The sequence below is a fragment of the Plecotus auritus genome (assembly GCF_963455305.1).
Source record: "Plecotus auritus genome assembly, chromosome: 4".
Classification (NCBI taxonomy): domain Eukaryota; kingdom Metazoa; phylum Chordata; class Mammalia; order Chiroptera; family Vespertilionidae; genus Plecotus; species Plecotus auritus.
In genome coordinates this window covers 22341958-22366382 of record NC_137775.1, presented here as the reverse complement: position 1 = coordinate 22366382, position 24425 = coordinate 22341958, and the positions used below count along the sequence as shown (strand labels likewise).

At 41.2% G+C, this 24425-nt stretch overlaps 1 protein-coding gene across 1 annotated transcript in view; it reads right to left on the bottom strand.

The window, feature by feature from the left end:
- The window catches only part of ENPP1 (ectonucleotide pyrophosphatase/phosphodiesterase 1), a 68956-nt gene extending 44956 nt beyond the window's left edge, over positions 1-24000 (bottom strand). The window contains exon 1 of the mRNA XM_080664138.1: positions 23753-24000. Within this exon, the coding sequence (XP_080520264.1) occupies positions 23753-23989 (237 nt within the window). The 5' untranslated portion in view covers positions 23990-24000. The remainder of the gene's footprint in view (positions 1-23752) is intronic.
- Between the last annotated feature and the right edge of the window lie 425 nt (positions 24001-24425).

Sequence of the window (24425 nt, the reverse complement as noted above, 5' to 3'; positions counted from 1 at the left end):
AGCTTCAAAACTCTTTATTTCTTCAAATGTTTCTAAACTTGCTGATCTACTCTGTTTCCTGATCAAAGTACAGGTCAAACAATCGTGTTCACTTTGTGACAATTCAGACTGCACTTCTGCATTATGAACTTTTCTATAGGTATGTTATACTTCAACAAAAAGATGACTTATGTCCGTCCAGCATGGCCTAATGGTTGAGCGTGAACCTATGAACCAGGAGGTCACGGTTCAATTCCCAATCAGGGCACATGCCTAGGTTGTGAGCTCAACCCCAGTAGGGGGCATGCAGGAGGAAGCCGATCAATCATTCTCTCTCATCATTGATGGTTCTATCTCTCTCTCCCTCTCCCTTCCTCTCTGAAATCAATAAAAATGTTTTTAAAAAACACCAAAAAAAAAAAACCCTAAAGACTACTTAAATGTTAGCAATAAATCTATGCCATCCAAAGTTAATGTAGCTAGAAATTTTCCAGTTGATATAAATTAATCCAATTATAGAACTTACAACAAGTAAAAAAGGAAAATCAATTTCCTATTTGAAAGGCAATGGGAACATTAGCTGCCTCCTTTAACAGTGGAACTACACACACCTTAACAATACCTTCATGTGCACTGTGGCACCTTGTGGGAACAAGCACTGGGCAGGGTTAGGTGACTACATCTCTGGTCCAAATGTTACCACAATTTGGTTGTACAATCTGGGGCAAGTCACTTACGTATTGTAGACAGCAGTTTATTCACCTGTAAAATTAAAGGGTTGGACTACACGGAATCCCTAGAAATATTTCCGGTTCTAACATCTTGGTACTTCCTCATTCTCCACTCTCCTGGCCTTTGACATTTTAAAATAAATGGATACATCATACAACACCAAAGAACAACAGAACTTTTATTTGTGAGTCAGAAGAAAAATAAAGAACTCGTAAAACAATTCTTAATATTTTTAGTGGGATGGAGTTTCCTTGACAGCTCTCTGGAATGCCACTTTACAGGACAATCCAACAAAATATTCATTGAATACCAACTGTGGGTAAGAACTATGTTACACATTGAAGGAAAGAATAAGAGATTCCTCGGGAGCTTCTATTTTTGTGGGAGGAGGTAAATACAACAGCATAAATGGATCATACTTGGTAGCCTCTACAAAGCAGTTGCAGAGGTCTATAGTTGTTTAAAGGAGAAAGTTTGGGGTGGTGGGGAGAGGGAGATCAGAAAGTGTGTCACAGAGAAAGCCTTTGGGGGGCAATGATGGTCTTCGACTGCAGGCAGAGTTGAGAGAAGCAGGGAGGACAGAGTAGAACAAACATCTAGGAGGAAGGCCAGCATAAGGAGACGCTCAAAGGAAGGAAGGCGTATGAAAGGCAGCAGATGAACAATGAGCAGTCTACTTTGGCTGGAACAAAGAAAATGCACAGGGAAATGGCCATGGATGCAGGGAGAAGGCATGGAAAGGTGGAGTGGTATTTCCCAAAGCCACAATGAAGAGGTGGTAGAGAAAGGAAGGATGGATGAATGGGCCAGGGTGAATGGTGGGTAGCGGCTTTTCTGAACACATTTCTTCAAATAAAACTTAAGTATTGATCTTATGTCAATATTTAGGCTAGGTACTGGCTACTCAGTAATAACACTGACATGTCCTCAAGATGCCTATTCTTAGATGACTGCAAGAACTAAGAGGAGAAGAATGGTAAGTAAACTGAAGCAGTCGGTCTAACTTATTTTTTAAAAAATGGGAGTAAAGGGAAGGAGAACCAGAGTATCATGGGTCTAAAATGCAGCAGGGTTTAGGCTAGCCACGCCCTTTTTTAGGAAATCAAAAATCTATTTATGTCCATTAAAATAGGAAACAATTACAGGAAGAGCTTGAACAAAGAGCTGAAAACAGCAGAGACAGAACAAGGTATCAGAAAGAGTACTAATGGATTCTCCTGAACCTTTGATGGTGGTGTAAATTGACACAACCATACAGAAAGCATCATTTTTAAGCATCTATCAAAAATATTAAAAACTCTCTTACTGTCAATTATAAATCTATAGAAAAATGAAGACAATAGTAAAACTAACCTGTATTTAATACACTCTAAGTTAAAACGTGGAGAATTAAAGTTTTATTTCTTTGTAATAAACTTTTCAAGAATAGTTTGAACAGTGTTTTGTCTTCTCACCATGTAACTTACAATACAGAGTGAGAATTTTTCCAGGTTTTTGTGAATTGTCACATTCCTTTCTAAGTTTAGATCAGTTTCCCATGCTTTAACCTTTGCCCTTTTACTATCGTGAAATGTCTCCAAGAGTTCCTTAACTATGAAATTTTTGGGCCAGTGTCACTTTCTCTAAGGCATCTTTACCCTTTTCATCACAACCATGCTCCTTATTTGTCAGTAAATTCGCTACCACCAAGTTCCTCTGGCTGGGTATCTAAGGCCTATTAAACAGCAGCAGTGTTAACATTCCACAGTAGCTCTTTCTTCCATCACCCCATTTACATTTGATTTGAAATTCACTTCCAGCAATATCACTTTTATTTTCTTAACCATTGGCTTAAAAGATACATGGTATATGAAGACTTTTACCCTCTTGCAGAGCTGCAGAAGAGATACACTGATTTTTTGAATCACCTCTTCTTTGCTAAATTATGTTACTTAGATTTACCTTTTATAAGATAATGCATAGCATGTAATTGAAACAAAAGTACAACAAAAGCAATCATTTCTCATCTATAATCCCACCCATAAAAGATGAAATTTAGATTACCTACTACTCCATTACACAACACCCAATCAGAATAGTTTTCAGTAGGGAATTTCTCAACAATTTTGAGGACTTTGAAATCTAATTCAACTTGAATTATCCTCTCAATGAAGTTTAATTCTACAACACAATAGCACAATTTCTTTACAGAGTAAAATTATGACTTCAAAACTTTATCTCCATTTCTAATTTATGATAGCTTTCAAAATATATCCTTTATATCCCTGTCTTTCCAACCCACACTCAACCTCATCAAATTAGATTTAAGAAATATTAATGACTGCCTGTACTGTGCCAGGGAACACCTAATATGATAGCTGTCTTAAGCTGAATGTCCTTTATCCCCACAATTGTGTCAGCTTTGGCAAATATGGGAATAGTGAGATTGCTTATTATCTCATTAACATCTCAATTACAAGTCAAAGAAATCATTATAGCCATATCAATTTATAGCTTAGCATAGATTGAAGACTACAATGACAGCAGAAAAGGTGCTGAAATAAAAGACATGTCAGAGTTATTTTATAAAGTTTTAAGTGCGCACACATACACACATACAAGACAACAAACTCCAAATATCTATGGTCTTAGTGGACAAACAACTGCTTATGAAAGTAACTAAAGAGCCAATCAGAGGCTAACGACAACATAACAGAGGGTAGCCAGCCCTCTGGGGAGTTCCCTGGGCTCTACACAGATCCAGGCAGAGGCAGGGCTTGTCACTGCATGATGAAGCCCGGTCGCTAAAGCACTCGGAAGACCCTCCATTACACACAAGTCGACCACAAGCCGCACAACTTTTCCTCAGAGAGACTCCTATTTCTGTGGATAAAAAGAGTCTCTTCTCTGTGGATACCACTATAGCACTTTCCACAAACATTACAGGGGAAAAGTGAGATAGCAATTCCACAAAAATAAGCTTCAAAGACACAGAAATGTTGTTTGGCTTTCCAAGAATCTACCATCAACATGTTTTATTGCAGTAATGATTAATAGAATTGCTGGACGTATGCCGTAATTTCAAACAGTACTTGCTTCTAATTTATGTCAGAAACAGTGCCACAAATCTGGTGCCGTTTTTTAAATGGCAAATGCTTCTCATATTTAGTAAGTGGGAAAATCAGCAGCAGGCTGAGGTCTAAAAGACTCCACCAAAGTGGGTTCTAGTTATGAGTAAAGAGAATTATATTCATATTTTTAAAAACCACATACTTTTCTTTGGGATCTTTATGCTCTTTTTCTCATGTTTTTAAAAGAAAACTGAAGAAAAATACAGTTAGAAGGAGGTAGAGCACAAAATAGAAATCCTGAAATTATTATTATTTTAAATACTGTCTCTCCATCAGCCTGTGGACAGAAGGGTCTTGGGTCAGATTCCAGTCAAGAACACATGCCAGGGTTGTTGGCTCGACCCCCGGTAGGGGGCGTGCAAGAGGCAGCCAATCAATGATTCTCTCTCCCTCTCCCTTCCTCTCTGAAATCAATAAAAATATATATTTTAAAAATACTGGCTCTCTTAAATGCCCTCATGTGTTACTCAGAGGCTCTGAGCTTTTAACTATTTCCTAAGTGAGAAAGACAGATAATAGCTGATACATATTTTTAAAAATTTAGGTATGAGACTATGTATATGAAAGATAGAGAGGACAATGTCTCCAATCTCCTATAAATCTGTTAGGAGTCTCTGGTAATAGACAGTGCAGTTAAAAACAATTATTTTGAATAAGCACAGTCCACATTTGGTTGAATTAGTCTCTGGGGAAGATAAAACATGAGATTCTTCTCCAAACTAAAATTCATATCCAGAAAGTTTTTCTTGGCACCTTTGATATTTAAGCAAATAGTCATTGCATCATTTCCCTCATTTTCAATGAATTATCCTGGTAAATACATTTAAAGAAAAATCGCAAAGAAAGTTCATATCAGTAGCCTATGGGAGCTGGTAATGATCATTGAAAAATATTTTTTTAGGAGGACAGGTTAAAATAAAATATCAAATTGCCCTGGCTGGTGTGGCTCAGCTGGTTGAGTGTTGTCCCTTCACTGAAAGGTTGCTGGTTCAATTCTGGGTCAGAGCACATGCCCAGGTTGTGGGCTCCATCCCCAGTAGGGGGCATGCAGGAGGCAGCAGATCAATGTTTTTATCTCATATACATGTTTCTCTCCCTCTCCCTTCCTCTCTCTCTAAAATCAATAAAAACACTTTTTTAAAAAATATCAAATTAGAAGGCTGGCTTAAAAATTAATCCTAGTACTTCACCATAAACTGTAAGAAAATTGTTAAAATTCTAGCTTTTTTTAAAATTAAAAATATAAGTATGGCAAAATTGTGGTCCTGATCACAGAAAGACCAACAACTCTTATGCCTGTATATCCAAAATTAAGATGTGCAGCATGGAGGGACCTGGAGAGTAATATGCTAAGCAAAATAAGCCAGTCAGAGAAAGGTAAGTGTCACATGATTTCACTCACATATGGAATCTAATGAACAAAATAAACTGATAAACAAAATAGATCCAGAGATATAGAAGCAGGGAACAGACTGTGGAATCTCAGAGGAAAGGTGGGGATGGGTGGGTAGATGGGAAGAGATCAACCAAAGACCTTGTATGCATATATGCATATAACCCCTGGACACAGACATAGGATGGTGAAGGCCTGGATCAAGGGCCGAGGAAGGGCGAGAAGGGGTCAGTGGGGATAAAAGAGGACATATGTAATACTTTCAACAATAAAGATTTTTTTAAAAAAAGTGTGCATTACATTTGGAGCTTTGTGGTATTGAACCATGTCATCTATAGTCCCTTCACTGGACTAGACTGGAGATTCTCTATACTCCCTAGTAAATATGAGATATCTACGAGTCTACTTCTCCCTGGCAATTGATCCTACTTTTATTTGGATCCCTCCTGACCCCACATCCTGAGCTATATTCTTCATATTAGACATTTTTCCTGGGACTTTGCAAGGCCTCCAGAAAACTGATTTATCTAGGATAGTGATTCATTCCCCTTTCCCATCATGTTGATGTATCTTTGTTTCAAAAAGTACCAAAGGAAAGACTATCCAGCACTTACAACTTTTGCCTGAGTGAGCAAATCACTTCTCCCAGTTCTCACCTAGTACTTTCACGAAAGTTCAGGGTCAAAGGATAAAACATCAATAGAGACTCAGCATGGATGGCATCCTTCACCCCATGACTTGTGCACACTCACTAAACCTGGAGACGCAAGCACCGAATCAACAAGTCAGTAACAGAAACTAGATAGCACAAAGCAAATCGCGTAGGAAGGCTGGGGAAACTCCGCACACACAGCCTCGTAACACAGTGTTTCTCCTTACACCCACAAATGGGGAATGCCACAGTGATCACAGTATTCATAAATACCAGCACTTTCGTTTGGTCTCATGGCTTATGTAACTGTCTTTTGTCTCCAGTAGGACTGTTAGTACAGCAACATACATTCTCATGGCCTTTATATAATCTTCTGATTTACGTGAACTCTTAAGAGACAGTCTATTGAGAATAAAGATCTTGAGGGAAGTGTAGTATACTGCTTTTCTATCTCTTGCCTTACAACAAAATAAAATGACAGATGGGGTAGATATCACTAGAAGAAATTATGGGGAAATATTTTTTATAATTTTAGGGTGGTGAACACCTGTACAAGCATCGTGCAAAGTTCAGAAATTATAATGGAAAATTTGATACATTTGAATCCCTAAAAATCCAGAGATTTCTGTAAAGCGAAAAAAACAAAATCTACCACAAGCAAAATTGGGGTGGAAGAAACTAAGATAAATCATTTTCAACATATGACAAAGATTATGTCCATGATAGATAATAAGTGTATAAAAATCAAGTAGGAAAAGATAACCCACGGTTTTATAATACCAAAAATAATAAATCAGATGCTTAAATAAATAAAACAGATAAAAATATAGGATATTTACCTTCACTAAAAATCAAAGAACTATAAATCAGAGTCCTTTTTTTACCCAATGAAATTGGAAAACGTTTTTTAAAATTACAATTTCAATGATGACAAGAATGTGAAGTAAAACAGGCATTTTCACTGTCTTTGTTGAAGTATAAATTCCTTTCCAAAAGGTCATTTATATGACTGCACCTAAATTTAGCATGTGCATACCTCCACTCCTGCAACTCCAATTCTATTCATTTATCAGATAGAAATTTTCACATAAGCACATAAAGATATACATAGATATTTTTAAAATATATTTTATTGATTTTTTTTACAGTTAGGAAGGGAGAGGGATAGAGAGTTAGAAACATTGATGACATCGATGAGCTGCCTCCTGCGCACACCCTACTGGGGATGTGCCCGCAACCAAGGTACATGCCCTTAGACCGGAATCGAACCTGGGACCTTCAGTCCATAGGCCAACATTCTATCCGCTGAGCCAAACTAGTTAGGGCTATATATAGATATTTATTAGCATTGTTTGGATAGCAATAATGTGGAAACAACCCAAATTTCTGTTAAAAAATTGAGTAAATGTAATGCAATAATAAACCCAAACAATATAAAATACTATCTAATTATTTTTAAGTTATGTAGATCCGTCACTGGAACACTTGCTCTTAAAGCCTTCAGCTCCCCATCAGCAGTCTACCCTGAAGCTATCATGCTATGAGTAAGCCCAAACTGTCCATACGTAGAGACCACTTGGGGAAGTCCTAAAACTACAGAAAGTGAGAGAGTGATACCTTGCCAGCTCCTAGATGTTCCATCTCCTGCCGCTGCAACTCCAGCCACCATCTATCTGACTGCAATTGCAAGAGAGTCTCTGAGCCACATCTTCCCAGCCATGCCTTTCCAGAATTCCCAACCCGTCAAAAATTGTGAGAGGTTTTGGAATCTACAGAGCTGATGATCAGATGCTGAACAGAGATCTATTTATCACGTTGGTAGACCTAACCAACATGACTCCCTGACCACATGAGAGAACACACTTGCTTTTCTCCTTGTCCCAGATTGTATGCCCAAATCACTCGTAAGGTGAAACAACCCATGAAGAAATCTAAGGATTGGCTCTGATGAAAGAGCACAGGGGCCAGCTTCACTCAGCGGTTCTTTATCACTTCATTGGAGGAAAGATGACTACAGGTTGTCTCATTGCCACAACATCCCTTGTTTGGCTTTCAGCTCTTCCAACACCTTTGTAACTTGTTTTTTATATTGAATGCTCCTGATTCAATTACCAAGTATAGCCTTTGTTTTTCTGATTGGACCCTGGCCAGTACAGTAAATAATCAGACATCACACATACACACACACACACACACACACACACACACACACATCCACACACCCATACTCTAAGCTAAATTTAAAATAGGCAAAGAACTTTCCATTTTGAGGATTCACTTGTTTTAGGTTTTTTAAAATTGATTTTAGAAAGGAGAGGGAGAGAGAAGAGAGAGAGACATGAGAGAGAAACATCGGTTGCCTCCCCCATGTGCCCCGACCATGGATTGAATCTGCCACCTCTTGGTGTACAGGACAGCACTCCAACCAAATGAGCCACACCAGCCAGGACAGGTTCACTTTTTTTAATTCTCAATCTCTTAGATGCAAAAAATATTTTAACTGCATCTTGCTTCATATGAATTTCAAGGAAGAGAAAGAAAAACAGCATAACCAAAATAATCCTGAAAACAGTTTGGTTCTTCTAAAGCTATGATCAAGAAAGATGTGACTCATTAAATAAAAGTAGTATTATATGATTTAGAAAAAAACAGTTTAGTTAAGCTCATGAAATGGAAAAGTCATTTATTTAGGACACAAGACAGCCCTTCCTACCCTCAGGCAGAGGAAAAAAACAGACTAAAAGGTAAAGCACCATGGGTTTTATCTAAAAGATGTTTTTCTTGCCTAGGCAGGGTTCTTGCCTTCACACATAGTAGGTCAGAGATGAAACAAAAACGGGGGCGGGCGGGGGAGGAGGGATGAGGGGGAAATCATGCTCAGTTAAGTTTCTGTGATTTATTTCTTTTTATTCTGAAATAAATTTTAGAACATAATGACTGGAGCTAGAAATGAAAACAAACAAACAAAAAATTCAATAATTTCCAATTGCTCTTAAAATCAGAACTAAACTCTCTAAAATGTCCTGCAAGGCCCTGCCTGGACCTGGCTCCTGACCACCTTTCTGGTCTTCTCACACATCACACACTTCTCTGTACACCAGCCACCTGGTCTTCTCCCTTTCTGGGATGGCCCATGCTCCCTGCTATCCCAGGGCCTTTGCACCTGCTGCTGCCTCCCCTCGGAATCATCTCCTGCTCACCTGTTACCTCCTCAGACCTCCATTACCAAGCCCTGTGTATAGCTTCCAAGAAGCACTTGTCACAGCTGCAACGTGAGACAATCTTTTGAGATTATTTGATAAATATCTGGTCCTCGGAATCCTAATATATAAAAAGCCAGGGGCCGTCACGACCCAGAGGACCAGATGGATAACCAAACAGCAGGCTGCATGGGGTAACCAGGTCGGCAGGGGGGTTAGTGAGGGATGACCAAACGACTGAACAGCAGGCTGGGTGAGGCAACCAGGCTGGCAGAGGGGGGAAGTAAGGGGCAACCAGGCTGGTGGGGGGAGCAGTTAGGGGCGATTAGGCAGGCAGGCAGGTGAGCAGTTAGGAGCCAGCTGTCCCAGATTGTGAGAGGGATGTCCGACTGCCAGTTATAACAACCGGCAGTTGGACATCCCCCGAGGGGTCCTGGATTGGAGAGGGTGCAGGCTTGGCTGAGAGGACCCCCCCCCCCGACCCCCGTGCAGGAATTTCATTCACCAAACCTCTAGTATATTCAATAATATGGTAATAACTTTGTACAGTGGCATATGGTTACTAGACTTATTGGAGTGATCATGTCTAAGGTATATAAATGTCAAAGCACTATGTTATACACCTGAAACTAATATGCTATGTATGTCAAATATACTTTAGTATACATACATAAATAAATAACATCTGGTCCTGTGGGCATGGATCACAAGGACAGGGAATAAGTCTTTCCCCTCCCCTTGTCACCATTTAGCCTCCACCTCTTCCCAAGAACTGCTCACACAGTAGGAACCATAAATATTTGTTGAATGAGTCACTAACCACAACAATAAACCCCAATCTAGTATCTACTATCTCTCAAGCACTTTTACAATTAGTTTACATATAATAATTCATTTAACCTCAACATAAACTTATGAGGTAGCTACTATAATTATCCCCATTTCACAGGTGAGAAAACTAAGGCACTGAGAATTGAAGGGACTTGCCCAAGTACAGAGAGCAGTTATTGACAGATAGGATTCACAGCCTGGCAGTCTGCCTCCAGAGTCTGGCCCTTAACCACTAAACTCTATGGCCTTGATCTGCTTGTGTGACAATGGATTAGTTCAGGGACAGGGGAGAGCTGCCCAGAGAGCAGCGAAGGAATGTTTCCTGTGGGAGGATAAATTGAGTTGGATCCCAGTGTGTTGCATAAGAAAAAGGGAAGTGAAAAGGTCACTCCTGGGGTAGAGAACAGAGTGTGTTGGGGAACAGTTCAAGTCTGGGCCGAGGGTAATGGAAGGTGTGGTCTAGCAGAACTGGAGCATCTGTAAGCATGTGCTTCTTGAGACCTGACTCTCTAAATTGATAAAGTGCAATAAGAGCAGAAGTTGACTGAAATGTACTTGAGCCCTTTGAACTCCTGATTCCACGTTATGCATATAACACACATGTCCCATGTAAGATAAAGGACACAGAGTCCCACTGAGATGTGGGACCCAGATCAGACTCACTCACCAGACAACAAGTTTGTTCCCTCCGACCTCAAACACTTGTGTCAATTAAAGGAGATAAAGTGCTAACAAGGGTCTGACAAAGAGTAAACTCAATGAAGGCATGTATGGATCCAACGAACATTTACATAACACTCACTGTGTGCTGGACCAACAGTGCCTAATAAATGACCACACATGTATGTCACAGAGCTTTAGGAGTGCTGTGAACAGATGAAAGTGCTCATGCTAAGCCCTCGAGTTACTCAAGCGATAAGAAATCAGGCTAAAGAGAATACCAAGTTGAGGAGTACACATTTCCCCACTCATGTGGCATCTCTGGGAGACTCTGAGTGAATTCATAATGAAGGGAAGTCATTATTTTAGGAAAACTAAAAATAAACCATACAAAAGAGACATAAGCAATGGCAATGGAGTTGAGAAGTGAATAAATCAAAAAATGTGTCCTAAAAGAATTATTGGGGACTGAGTATACTTGAAGTACTAGCAGGGATGGTTTCAAAGTTTACCCCATAAACTAAGCTTAGTGCAATAAAAGCCTCAAATCCTATTCCTGAAAGACACACTGGAAAGATTTCTAGCCAAAATAAATTCACAACTACACATAAGTGAAAAAAGGAAATGGTACCATATATGCAGTGTGATCCCATTTTTATAAAAAAATAAATAAATAAATGATCCATCGGGAATAAACAACAATATAAATAGCATATAATAAGACAGCACTTTTTATATTCTTCTTTATACTTTTTTTGCATTTTCTGAACTTTCTGTGATATGTATTATTTTTATAACAAAGGCAAAATATTGTAAGCTCTCTATGCAAAGATTTTAGACCTGGAAAGAACCCACGTAACACGAACCCCTCTATTATGGTTAAGGAAACCAAAGTCAGAGGAGCAAAGCAACTGTTCAAAGGTCACCAGGTAAATAATTCCCGTGACTCCAAGTTTAGGACTCTTTACCTGACCCCTGTCCCTCAAAACCTTTGTCTGAATCATCCCAGAAAGATCAACCTTCTTTTTTCCTTTGAAAGTTTCCCTGAGATGACAAATGTAAACCACTTTCATATGTCAACATGCTTTGCATTTACTTCCCTGGAGTTGCTCAGTAAGATCTACACTAATAAAAGAGAAATATGCAAATTGACCATACCTCTGTGATGCCCACCAGCCAATCAGGAGTGGGTATGCAAATTAACCCAACAAAGATATGCAGGCTCGGAGCAGCCGGGTGGGGCAGGACACCTGCTATGAGGGGGAGGGCAGGGGGTGCAGAGGGAGCTACAGGAGCAGCACTCCAGCTGGAGTGGAGACTGAAGGCTCCGGCTGGAGCAAAGGCCTGGGTCCCGGGTGCCAGAGGAAAACCAGTGCTGGCATCCAGGGGAAGGAAAGCCTATTCTTGCACGAATCTTCGTGCAACAGGCCTCTAGTATTTAAACAAATAGTGTACAAGCATAGAGTTGTTTTGTACTTATTTCCCTGGTTAATCCAAAAATAGAAAAGACCAACACAGTTTATTCATAATGCTCCCAACCCACACCCTTCCCACTTGAATAAACTTCATTCACCTGTTTCGTACTCTCCGTAAGGTTCTAATCTAAGTGATGCCGGGTGGTACTTATAGGAAGCCAGTGTGTTTGGCCCAAATACTAGTATTATGGAACACACTCTGTGCCAAGGACATTTAAGCTGATTCAACATCACTTGAGAAGCCCTGGTATCAGCTTTCTTTCTTTTAGTTTTGCATCAAGTATATTGTTGATTGTGGAGAAGGTGCTGTCGTGGAAACTTGAAGACCTCTATTGGTGGTGAGGTGTAAAGTGAAATCTACTTGATATCCTGATAGGGAAGTGGTTGAATTGGAAAGAATGTCGGAATGTTATCAGATCACAGCCAAGGCAGAAGATTGGCACAGCTGAGAGCAATAAAGAGCAATTAAAGGAAAAGCCAGGAAGAGGCAATTGCAATACATGAAAACAAATGAGAACACAGGTAGGATCCTGAGAAACAGCAGCTGCACAGTGAAGAGAGTAGGAGACTATGTATCCAGTGTCCTGCACACAGGAGAAGAGCAATGGGCTCCTTTCATCAATGCACCTCTGAGCTCCAAGGAAGGGAAGGGGCAAAACGCAATCAGCAGCAGCAGCATCTGAACCCAACACCAATATGGTTGAGGTCAAGGAACATTTGGTGATGTTTTTATTTTTTTATCGTAGCATCATGTATGAAGTCAATGGCTGAACAAGGGTTGATTAGAAGTCCCAGCTAAAGAAATTCCAGTTGCTATGCCTCTGTACCAATCACAGCCTATGGGTGCTGCTCCTCACACTTTCATATGCAGACAAATCCCTGGGGATCTGTGGAAATGCAGACTCAGGTTAGGTCTGGGAGGAGGCCCAAGATTCTGAATTTCTTACAAGTTCCAAAGAGGGGTGCTGACACACGGGCCTGCAGACCACACTTTGGGTAGCAAGGATGGAAAGTGGCTTCAGAGGATGGAAAAATAAAAAAACAATCCCATCACTCTGACACTTAGCAATAACAAGAAAAACAACCACGTATTCAGGGCACACTATGTGCCACTTTGTATGTGATATCTATTTAATTCTCCTACAACACCTGAAATGGTTTTCTCATCTCTCTTTTGTGGTTGTGGAAACTGATATTCAGGAAACTTATTTGCTTACATTCAAACAGTTCCAGGATTTAAACCCAAGTCTGTCTGCCTTCAAGACCATTTGTCAATAAGCTATAGTGATGAGATTAAGAAATTTATTAGTTCCGTGATTTTGGAAAGCCCCCCAAATTTCTCTGAGCTGTGATTTATTTTTTTTTTTCGTCTCTGGCATGGGAATAATGGCAGAGCTGTGGTTTGGACCAAAGGAGGTACTAGATGTAGGAGAATTTTGAAATCTATAAAGAACCTTATTTAAATAAAGATACAATTGTTGTAGCTAACTGATTCCTTTTTGAGAAAACATGCACCAAATACCCAAGTCTGAATAACCACAGTTTGTCAGTTGTTCTTCCTACTAAAAATAATGATCCATGAAAAGAAGCAGCTAGATCAACTTACAACTCAATCGCACAACTGCTTTCCCTCCAGAAAACAACGGTACCTCAGTATGCAGCACATGTGCTATGTGCACACCTCCAATTTTGTCCTACAGAATACTAAACACGGGTAAATTAGGGTTGAAATTTAATAAAATCTGCTTCGTTATGGAAATTTTTACTGCTTCACCTAGGACATTCTTATAAGCAAAATATATCTTTGTATTGCAAGTGCATGACTACTTGTACAGTTGGTGCCATTGCCTTGATTTCCTCTAAGGGGCCAGCGGTTTTACTGGCACCAATGTTTAATACCATCAGTGTCAATGTCAATATGGTGAAAAGGGCAAACAACGTCTTACTATTGATGTTAAAATACTTTGGACTTCATGGTCCCCCTGCAGCGATCCACAGGGAGCCTTTGAGAACTGCCACCTGAAATATTTTGGCTGAAACTCTACCTGTGTTATCTTACTTATAAACATATTTATCCAAAACCACATAATAGTACTCTGGAGAGCACGAGGCTCTATTAAAAAAAAAAAAAAAAAAAAAAAAAAATCTCGTGCCAGTTGTATTTATTTTGCTGCATAACAGCATCACAGAAAACCACTTGAGTTTCTTTTCAGTTCTCTCTCTCTGTGACTGACCATACGCTCAGGATGCTCACTCACGTCAAAGAGCTTCTCAAGGGAAAGAACCCTGCTTCAGAGCAAGATGCACTCTCGGGATTCCTCTCCTGAAAACCAAGATAAAATGATCTGTAAGGGTCCCCAATCTCACCTGTGAGAAAATGTCTGCCACCTAAACGTGTGTAAAGTCCTAAGATAGGATGAGGAAGTGATCAATCCACAAATGAGAAACTCCCTCCCTCCAAAATGACTTTCTATCATAGCTATTATCCTAGTCTAGGACAGTTTAAATGTATTAAGAAGGAAACTCAAAATAAGAAGAAAGCCACTTTCCGGTGTACACTGGAAGCTCACAATAACCCAGGACCACTGACTTCACAATGCACAGGGCAAATGGATGAGATGGCAATAGCCATTAGTCCAGAATAAAAATTTGAGTTAAAAGTCCTTTCACTTATCATAGCCTACTTGGGTGCATTCCTGTCTTAGTCTGCTCAGCTACTGTAACAAAATACCAAAGACTAGGTGGGTTAAACAATAGAAATGCATTTTCTCACAGTTCTGGAGATTGGGAAGTCTAATAAGATCAAGATGCTGACCAATGTGCTTCCTGGTGAGAACTCTTTCCTGGCTTGCAGATGGCTGACTCCTTGTCTCCTCACGTGGCCTTTCCTCATTGCATGCCCCAAAGAGAGATACAGGGTAGATCGCTCTCTCTCCTCACTGTTCTTATAAGGCCACTAATTCCACCAGGAGAGTCCCCCTCTCATGACCACATATAAACCCAATTATACCTCCCACAGGACCTACTTCCAAATACCATTGCATTGGGAGCAGGGCTTTAAAATATGAATTGGGGTGAGGGGTAGACACAAACATTCAGTCCATTACAATTCCAAATATTCCAAATCACAATGTCTGGGATTAGAGCCCAGGAATCCATGTCTTTAAGTTCCCAGTGGTTCCTATGCACACTAATGTTTGCGAATCCTGACTGTAGCCCTGTGAGCCAGATAAGTTTCCTTATCTGTAAAGTAGGATTGTCACCATTCTTTCCTATTTCAAAGTTGTTGAGGTGTTGAGGATCAATTAAGAATACATGGGAAGGAGAGAAACCAAGATGGCGGCATAGGTAAACACCTAACCTGCTGCCTCGCACAACAATTTCAAAACTACAACAAAAAGACAAAACCAACATCATCCAGAACCACAGGAAGGCTGGCTGAGTGGAAATTCTACAACTAGAAGGAAATAGAAAAGCACACTGAGACTCAGAGGAGCTGCAGGAGGCAGAGGTACTGAGACACGTGCACAGAGAGGACTGGCAACTCAGTGTGCAACTGGCTTTCTCAAGCAGGAGGGAGACAAAAGCTCCCAACTGCACTGAACTCCAGTTCCGGGCGAGACTCTGGGGACCCAGACTCATTCGGGGAGAAACTGGACTGTCTGGAAGCGGGCGAAACTCGAGGGCGGCTTTCTCTCAGAGGTGCTTGCAGCGATTACCACAGGACACTGAGACACAGAGGCCTCTTAGGGCAGGGCTGACGGGAAACCAATCCTGTCTGCTCTGCCCTGAGACTCTGCCCCATCCAAGCTGAGCACAGAGGCTTTTGCAAGTCTTGTCTTATAAAGGTGTCTCCAGCACAGAAGTTCTCCCATCGTAGACACAGCTGATCCTCACAGCCAGTTGGCCTAGAGGTCAATTGCTCCCAGTGATACCAACAACAATCAAGGCTTAACTACAACAAGACTGTGCACACAGCCCACAAAGGGGTGCACCAAGAGTGTCCACCTCAGGTAACTGGGGAGGCTGAGCCACTGGGCCCTATAGGACACCTAGCACACAAAGCCACTCTATCAACTCAGGGAAGCAGCCAAAATGTGGAGACAAAGAAACAGGTCACAAATGAAAGAAATGGAGAAAAGCAAACTACTGGATATAGAGTTCAAAACCACGGTTATAAGGTTTTTCAAGAATTTCCTAGAAAAGGCCGATAAATTTAGTGAGACCCTCAAGGATATGAAAAAGGACCAACTAGAAATTAAGTATACACTGACTGAAAAAAAAAATAATATACAGAGATCCAACAGCAGACTAGAAGTTTGCAAGAATCAAGCCAAAGATTTGAAATACAAAGAAGCAAAAAACACCCAACCGGAAAAGCAAAAAGAAAAAAGAATCCAAAAATATGAAGATAGTGTAAGGAGCCTCTGGGACAACTTCAAGCGTACCAACATCAGAATTATGGGGGTGCCAGAAGAAGAGAGAGAGCAAGATACTAAAAACCTATTTGAAGAAATAATGACCGAAAACTTCCCCCACCTGGTGAAAGAAATAGCCTTACAAGTCCAGGAAGCGCACAGAACCCCAAACAAAAGGAATCCAAAGAGGACCACACCAAGACACATCATAATTAAAATGCCAAGAGCAAAAGACAAAGAGAGAATATTAAAAGCAGCAAGAGCAAAAAAGTTAGTTACCTACAAGGGAGCACCCATACGACTGTCAGAGGATTTCTCAACAGAAACTATGCAGGCCAGACGGGAGTGGCAAGAAATATTCAAAGTGATGAATATGTAGCAAGAACCTACAACCAAGATTACTCTACCCAGCAAAGCTATCATTCAGAATTGAAGGGCAGATAAAGAACTTCACAGCCAAAACTGGTTTGGCTCAGTGGATAGAGCGTCGGCCTGTGGACTGAAAGGTCCCAGGTTCGATTCTGGTCAAGGGCACGTAACTTGGTTGCGGGCACATCCCCAGTAGGGGGTGTGCAAGAGGCAGCTGATCGATGTTTCTCTCTCATCGATGTTTCTAACTTTCTATCCCTCTTCCTTCCTCTCTGTAAAAAATCAATAAAATATATATATATAAAAAAAAGAACTTCACAGATAAGAAAAAGCTAAAGGAGTTCATCATCGACAAACCAGTATTATATGAAATGCTGAAAGGTATTCTTTAAGAAGAGGAAGAAGAAGAAAAAGGTAAAGATAAAAATTATGAACAATAAATATATATCTATCAGCAAGTGAATCTAAAAATCAAGCGAATAAAAAATCTGATGAACAGAATAAACTGGTGAATATAATAGAATCAGGGTCATAGAAAGGGAGTGGACTGACAATTCTCGAGGGGAAAGAGGTGTGGGGAGTGCGGGAAGAGACTGGACAAAAATCGTACACCTATGGATGAGGACAGTGGAGGAGGGGGTAAGGGTAGAGGGTGGGGTGGGAACTGGGTGGAGGGGAGCTATGGGGGGAAAAAGAAGAATTGTAATAATCTGAACAATAAAGTTTTATTAAATTAAAAAAAAAAAGAAGAACACATGGGAAGCCCTAGCCAGTTTGGCTCAGTGGAAAGAGCGTCAGCCTGTGGACTGAAGGGTCCCAGGTTTGATTCTAGTCAAGGGCCCATGCCTGGGTTGCAGGCTCAATCCCCAGTGTGGGGCATGCGGGAAGCAGCCAATCAATGATCCTCTCTCATCATTGATGTTTCTATCTTTCCTTTTCCCTTCCTCTTTTAAATAAGTAAAAATACATGTTTTTTTTTTAAAAAAAGATGTTTAAAAGAAAAAAAGAATATATGGGAAAATGCATTCAAAAACTGCAAAGTGCTATGTGAATGATTATAATCATCTACGTTTCTACTACTGACAGCTCAATCAAATCTTATTCTAAACACCACAAGTGAGTAGGAAGCCCTAGCCCATTGGGTCAGTGGATAGAACATCGGCCCGAGGACTGAAAGGTCACGGGTTTGATTCCGGTCAAGGGCACATACCTGGGATGCAGGAGGCAACCAATCGATTTGTCTCTCTAACATCATGTTTTCCTCCCTCTGTCTCTCCCATTCCTTTCCACTCTCTCTGGAAAAAAAAAAAAAAAAAAAAGCAATAGAAAAATATCCTCGGGTGAGGATTAACAAAAAAATAAATAAATAAGACATAAAAGTATGTGAAGAAAAAGAAAATAATGAAAAATATATAGATGTTATCCTAACTCTTGTAATTCAATCTCAGATAACGAAAATACTCAGGAACTAGAGTGCTCTAGTTAATATTTAGCTGAATATTCTAGTCATTTCTTTAAATCCCTCTTAAATGAACTAGTACACTGTCTTTCCTTGGTAAACACATAACTTAGCTCTGATCTGATGCCAAAGGGTTTTCATAGAGGGTCACCATTCTGATTATTGTTGCATAGGATTTAGGCTTAGAAGAGTAATTTCCGTTCTGCTAAATGCATTTTTGTTTCTTTTTTGTTGTTTGGAGGATATTTCATGGTTGATAGAGGCATGTTTATTTTAAACAAAGGCAGAGCTCTAATTACAAGTTGTATTCCAAAAACTTATTTGTCCCTAAATTGTTTGGAACTTGAAATGCCCTTCCCCCTGGCCAAAAAAAATTATGAATCACAACTAAGTTCTCTGGCTTGTCCAACAAGCCCCTAATATAGATAAAACACATTTGCTATGTCTTAAAAGTCCCAAATGTTTGCAATAGAATTATCAAAAACAAAATTAGGATATGATGGGGCAGGAAACAGCAAAACAGAATGTCCAGAGTTAACTGGAAAAGTAGAATAGAAGGGAAAAAGAAACATGCTGAATAGGTATCTCTGAGAAAGAGACTTCGTGGAGTAGAAACAGCTAGCATAAAAATGCTGAGAGAGAGAAAGACTAGAATATGACTCAAATCAGAAGATAGGAAGTAATAGAAAGCAAGGCTGGAGGAAAGAGTTCCTTACAAGACCCACAAAGACTGAATTTGGAGTGTGGCAGCAAAGTCACCCAAACAGAAAAGGCCTTGGTATAAGGGAAGGAAGTCATGTTTGTACCTGCAGGTTGCCTTACTGGCAGGTGCCTGGTGGTCACATTGAGTTGTTTGTACCTGAGCAAATGCTAATTCTGAATCCAAGTTATTACAGGGGGCCCCGTTTGGTCTCTTAAGGAGGCTGGCCTTAGTTGTAACTTTTATTTATAGCTCATTCACTGCCTTTTCCTTCTCCCTTTTATAGCAATAATTATATTACATTATTACATATATTAATATATATTATAGTGATAATTATTATTATTCACTAATAAAATGTTTGATCTTCTCCCTGAATTTACGCCCAAGTGTCATCTCTATTAGTGCATCTATGTTTGAGTTCCTGCCCTTCAACTGGCCATCTGAGTAAGTGGTTGCACATTTGGTCTTTCCATCTTGCCCTTTTCCAAGTCAAAGTGTCACTAGGTCTAAGTGAAAAAACATGGTGCATTCATTCATTCATTCAATCAACCAAAGGTTGACATTGAGTATAAGGCACTGTGTTAGGCCCAGTAGTAAACACAACAGTCTTGTTGAGTTCCCAGAAATCTTTGGCATATTTTATTAGAAAATGTGAAACAAATACCACAAGGAGCAAACAGGAGACTTCTCTGTCCTCTAAGATGCTCTGGCTATCTTGAAATAAAATGCAAAACTATCACTGGATTGATGCAATGTCAAGTCCAAGTAAGATTAAGAGCAGCCAAAACCGGTTTGGCTCAGTGGATAGAGCGTCGGCCTGCGGACTGAAAGGTCCCAGGTTCGATTCCGGTCAAGGGCACGTAACTTGGTTGCGGGCACATCCCCAGTAGGAGGTGTGCAGGAGGCAGCTGATCGATGTTTCTCTCTCATCGATGTTTCTAACTCTCTATCCCTCTTCCTTCCTCTCTGTAAAAAATCAATAAAATATATATTAAAAAAAAAAAAAAAAGATTAAGAGCAAAGAACTATCTTGAATATTCTCCATGCTGTATTCTAGAGATAAGATAACGTGTTACAAGAGGAAGGACAGAGAAGCCAAGATTCACACCCAAATTTGATAAACAAGGCCAACTACTGCTACTTACAAAGACGTAAGGTCATTTTGCAATAACCTGCTAAACTATGGCTGGACAGATGTTAAATTTCATAAACCAAAGAGCAATGTCAATTCCAAGCCAGATTAAGAGCAGAGAATTATCTTGAACTAGAGGCCCGATGCACGAAGATTCATGCAAGAATGGGCCTTCCTTCCCCTGGCTGCTGGCACCGCCTTCACTCTGGCGGGAGCGACCTTTCCGCCTTCCCACGCTGCCCAGAGGTTCAGAGCGGCTGGGGCGGCAGAATGCCTGCGTCGTCACCATGGCGACAACACAAGTGTCCTGCCCCATCCCCTGCCGCTCAGCGCCTGTGCCTGCAAATTAACTCGCCATCTTTGTTGGGTTAATTTACATGCTCACTCCTGATTGGCTGGTGTGCTTTGCAAAGGTATGGTCAATTTGCATCTTACTCTTTTATTAGTGTAGATATTCTCCATGCTGTATTCTAGAGATAAGATAATGTATGGCAAGCGGAAGCAGAGAGAAACTAACAGAATTAATAACATCCACACCCAAGCCCTAGCTGGTTTGGCTCAGTGGATAGAGCGCCAGCCTGCAGACTAAAGGGTTCCAGGTTTGATTCAGTCAACATGCCCGGGTTGTGGGCTCAATCCCCAGTTGAGGGCATCATTGATGTTTCTCTCTCTCCCTCTCCTTTCCTCTCTGAAATCAATAAAAATATATTTTAAAAAAAGAAAGAATTCTTTCATTGAAAGGTGAAGTAGTCTTCACTCACCACCACTGAGACACACGGGTCTATGTATTCAAAAGTATAGCAGGTCACAAACAAAAATAATGCTATAGAAGAGCAAACTGGAGAATGAAGAAATTTACTGCCATGTGATTGAAAGTTATCTGACCCTTTAAAATTATGTCAGGCAACAAGGACATTTCAAATAAATATTTAAGTCCAACCTCAGTGGAAGTGGACATTTCAGTTCAAAAGTTAATTTGGAACCAAAGAAAGGTATTTAACATGCCTACTGAGGCATATGGAGAATACTACTTTCTATACAAGTAGAAAACTCTTGGAGTTTTCTGCAGAATGGCTTGGTACCTAGGAATAAGCATTTCCAGGGCCTATGGCCAAAAGTCCCCAGAGCAGAGCCAGCTGGTCTCCCCCTGGGATCAAATGCAATTGGGGAGAAGCAAGGGCAGGGCAGGATCTTCCCCTCTCGCATACCTACTCCTCATTTAAGTTTATCTGAAATATCTTCAGAAAAATGCAACAGTCATGTTGTCACTGCAAGGCGATGCAGTGTTTATCCTGCTAGATAAAAACTGGCTGAGACCTTCCCAGTGGCTGGCCTCTCATAACCTCAACACCAGATGCAATGAGTCAACCCATTCCTCCAGCTTTGTGAAGAGTGTGCTCATGTTTAACCTGAAAAAGAAATCCCATAATTGCAGCTCCTTTCCAGAAGACATGTCCCAGAGCTCTTTGATGACAACTGTCACGTTCCTTTTGTAGACTTTTCCCTTTGGAACTGCATCATTTGGAAAAGGTCTGAGGGGGAAGAAGGGCATTGAAGTAGGGAAGGGAAAGATGAATGAGTAAATTAAGAGTTTCAAAAATACAGCAATGTGTTTTGGTGGATATTAATGCCCACAGTACTACATAGAAAGACATGGGGCAAAAATTCTTTGCAATTCAATTTGTGTTAGAGCAAAAGACCTCACCTCATGAGATTAAATATATATATTCAGGATTGTTCTACTTGTGGAAGTAAGTCCTAGCACACTTCCATGTCAAATACCAAGTTGCGTCATCAGAGCATAACGGAATGCAGTTTCACCAGGGATTACAGAGGCCAAAGACTGGAATGCATGTTCCAAAGGTACACCTTCACTGACGCTGATTGTGGATCTCTTAGTAAATGAGCTGGAAAGATTTAGAAACTAAATTCAGCAAATGGAAATTTAGCAACCTTTCAAGAGTATGGGCATTTAGATATGATTTCACGTTGGAGTTCACATACAGATTCAATGTATAATTACAGAGTACCTTGTAGTGTGCTAAATACTGAAAGTACTGATACTAAATAACTTAAGTGATCTGGATGTAAAAGCTAAGGTCCCCCATTAACAAAAACTAAAAAGATGGCTCTTTAGTTTTTTATCGATGACTGAGTTCTCATCGATATCATGTGTTCTAGACTTAAACTGTGGCACATAAAGCAAAAATATATCTTGAGATAAAAAAATATATGTGATCTGGGACACTACTTTTTGAATCTTAGGCTTATTTTTTTTTTTAAATCCTCACCCTAGGATATATTTATTGTATTAATTTTAGAGAGGGAAAGAGAGAGGGAAACATTGATGGGAGAGAGAAACATCAATTGGTTGCCTCCCCCACGTGCCCCAACCAGGGATAAAACTCTAAACCTGGGTATGTGGCCTGACTGGGAATTAAACCCGAGACCCTTCCGTGCACAGGAGGACGTTCCAACCAACTGAGCCACACTGGCCAGTATATGACACTATCTCTTTACTTAGGAATGTTGGTTCCTCAAAATACATCTCCATGATACCCAAAATATAGTGAAAATGTAAATTCCTATGAAAGGAAAAAAAGATTTCAAAATCAGAAAAGATATTCTCTACACAGCATTGTTCAATCATAATATGTAAGTGAGGATATAATTTAGGGTACACTATACACGGAAATCTGTTCTTTCCAAATAACACAATTTACTTCCACACATACATTGTTCCATTTGATCCTCACAATAAACCTATGCGTTGTGCAATGGGTTGATGTCCTCATTTTAACACAGAAGAAACTGAGTTTTGGGGAGAGAGAGGTTACACAAGGCCTCAGCAATTAATAACAGCCATAAAACCAGTAACATGTTTCTGACGCTCAATCCAGCCCTTCTCACCACAAATCTAGACTGAAAAACAACCCCTTCATTTCAAAAATTTCACAGTTGATCCTGCAACTATCATCATAAAATAGCAGAGGAATAATGAGGATTTCTGTTATCAACAAAAATCGTGTAATCTATGATTAAAAGGGTGGACAGAGAATCATAAACATTTTTTTACACTCACTTGACATGCATATTGATGGGCTTTCTGAACAGCTGCAAGGAAATTCCTAAACAGAGCCAAAAGAAAAAGTATTTTCTAAAGTTCCTGATAAAACTTGAGCTGTGTTAAATCTTTTCGAGTGGGATCAGTTAAAAGAATCAGAAAAGTCATTGACACTGCACCCAGGGCCACCCAAAGCCCGCCCTAAGGGGTAAAACGCCATGGGTGGTTCCTAAGACCAGCAGCTTTCTGGCTGGTCATTTTCCCCTCTGAACACCTTGTACTCTCTGAGGGTTACAGGTGGTATTGCTAAAGATCGCCACTTTTTTTTAACAGCCTGCTTTCATAAATAGACTGTTTTATAAGCATCAGTTAATACAACTGAGAGTGAACTATTCCCCCGGGGTAAAAAGGAGGCACAGAAGTAATAAGCATGTATTCCGCCTGCAGAGCGGAGCGTGAAGGTGAAGATCTGAATACAGGCTGCCTCTCTCCGGGCCCCGGTGCTGACCGCGGGGAACCGCAGGAGCGGGGCGCCGCCCTCCCCGCCTGGGGTGCCGCGCGGGCCGCGGACCTACCAGCGACAGCACTTTATAGGTGTTGGGGTCCTTGGCCGGCCGGGCGCGCGCCGCCTTCTCCAGCGGCTCCTCCCCCAGGTCCATGGGGGCCAGCAAAGACGCGGCCGTCTGCGGGTCCCCGGGCGCATCGGCGCCGTGGCCATGGCTCGGGTCGCGGCCGTTCCCTGCCGGGCCCTCCCGGCGGCCGTGCCCGCCCTCACCGCGGCTCCCACCCCCTGCATAGCCGTCGCGATCCATAGTGGCCCGGGCGCTCCCGCCCCGCCGCCCGGCCGCGCCTTTAATAGGCTCCGCGGCGGCCCCGCCCCGCCCCGCCCGCGCGCCCGCCCCTCGCCGCTAGACCCCTGGCCACTCGCCCGCCGCCCAGCGCTAGAAGAGGGGGGAAAGCAACTCAACGCCCCGGATTATTTGGCTTCCTGTCTGATTTCGGCCACTCGGCCTGTCGGTTATTTTGGGTCCTTTACGTGGGCGTGTCTTTAACTTTCCCCAAAGCCTTCCCCGCCCCGCGCCCGGGCACCTTAGGAACACTTGCAGGAATCGCCCTGCGTGGCCTCGCGGCGCGGGCTGGACTGGAATTGCAGTGTGGTCTGCAGAGGGCATGAGATCATGGGGCCCCAAAATAGAGCAGGAGGAGAAGGATGCAGCGGCCAGGCTGCAAGGTGGGTGAGTGGAGCCG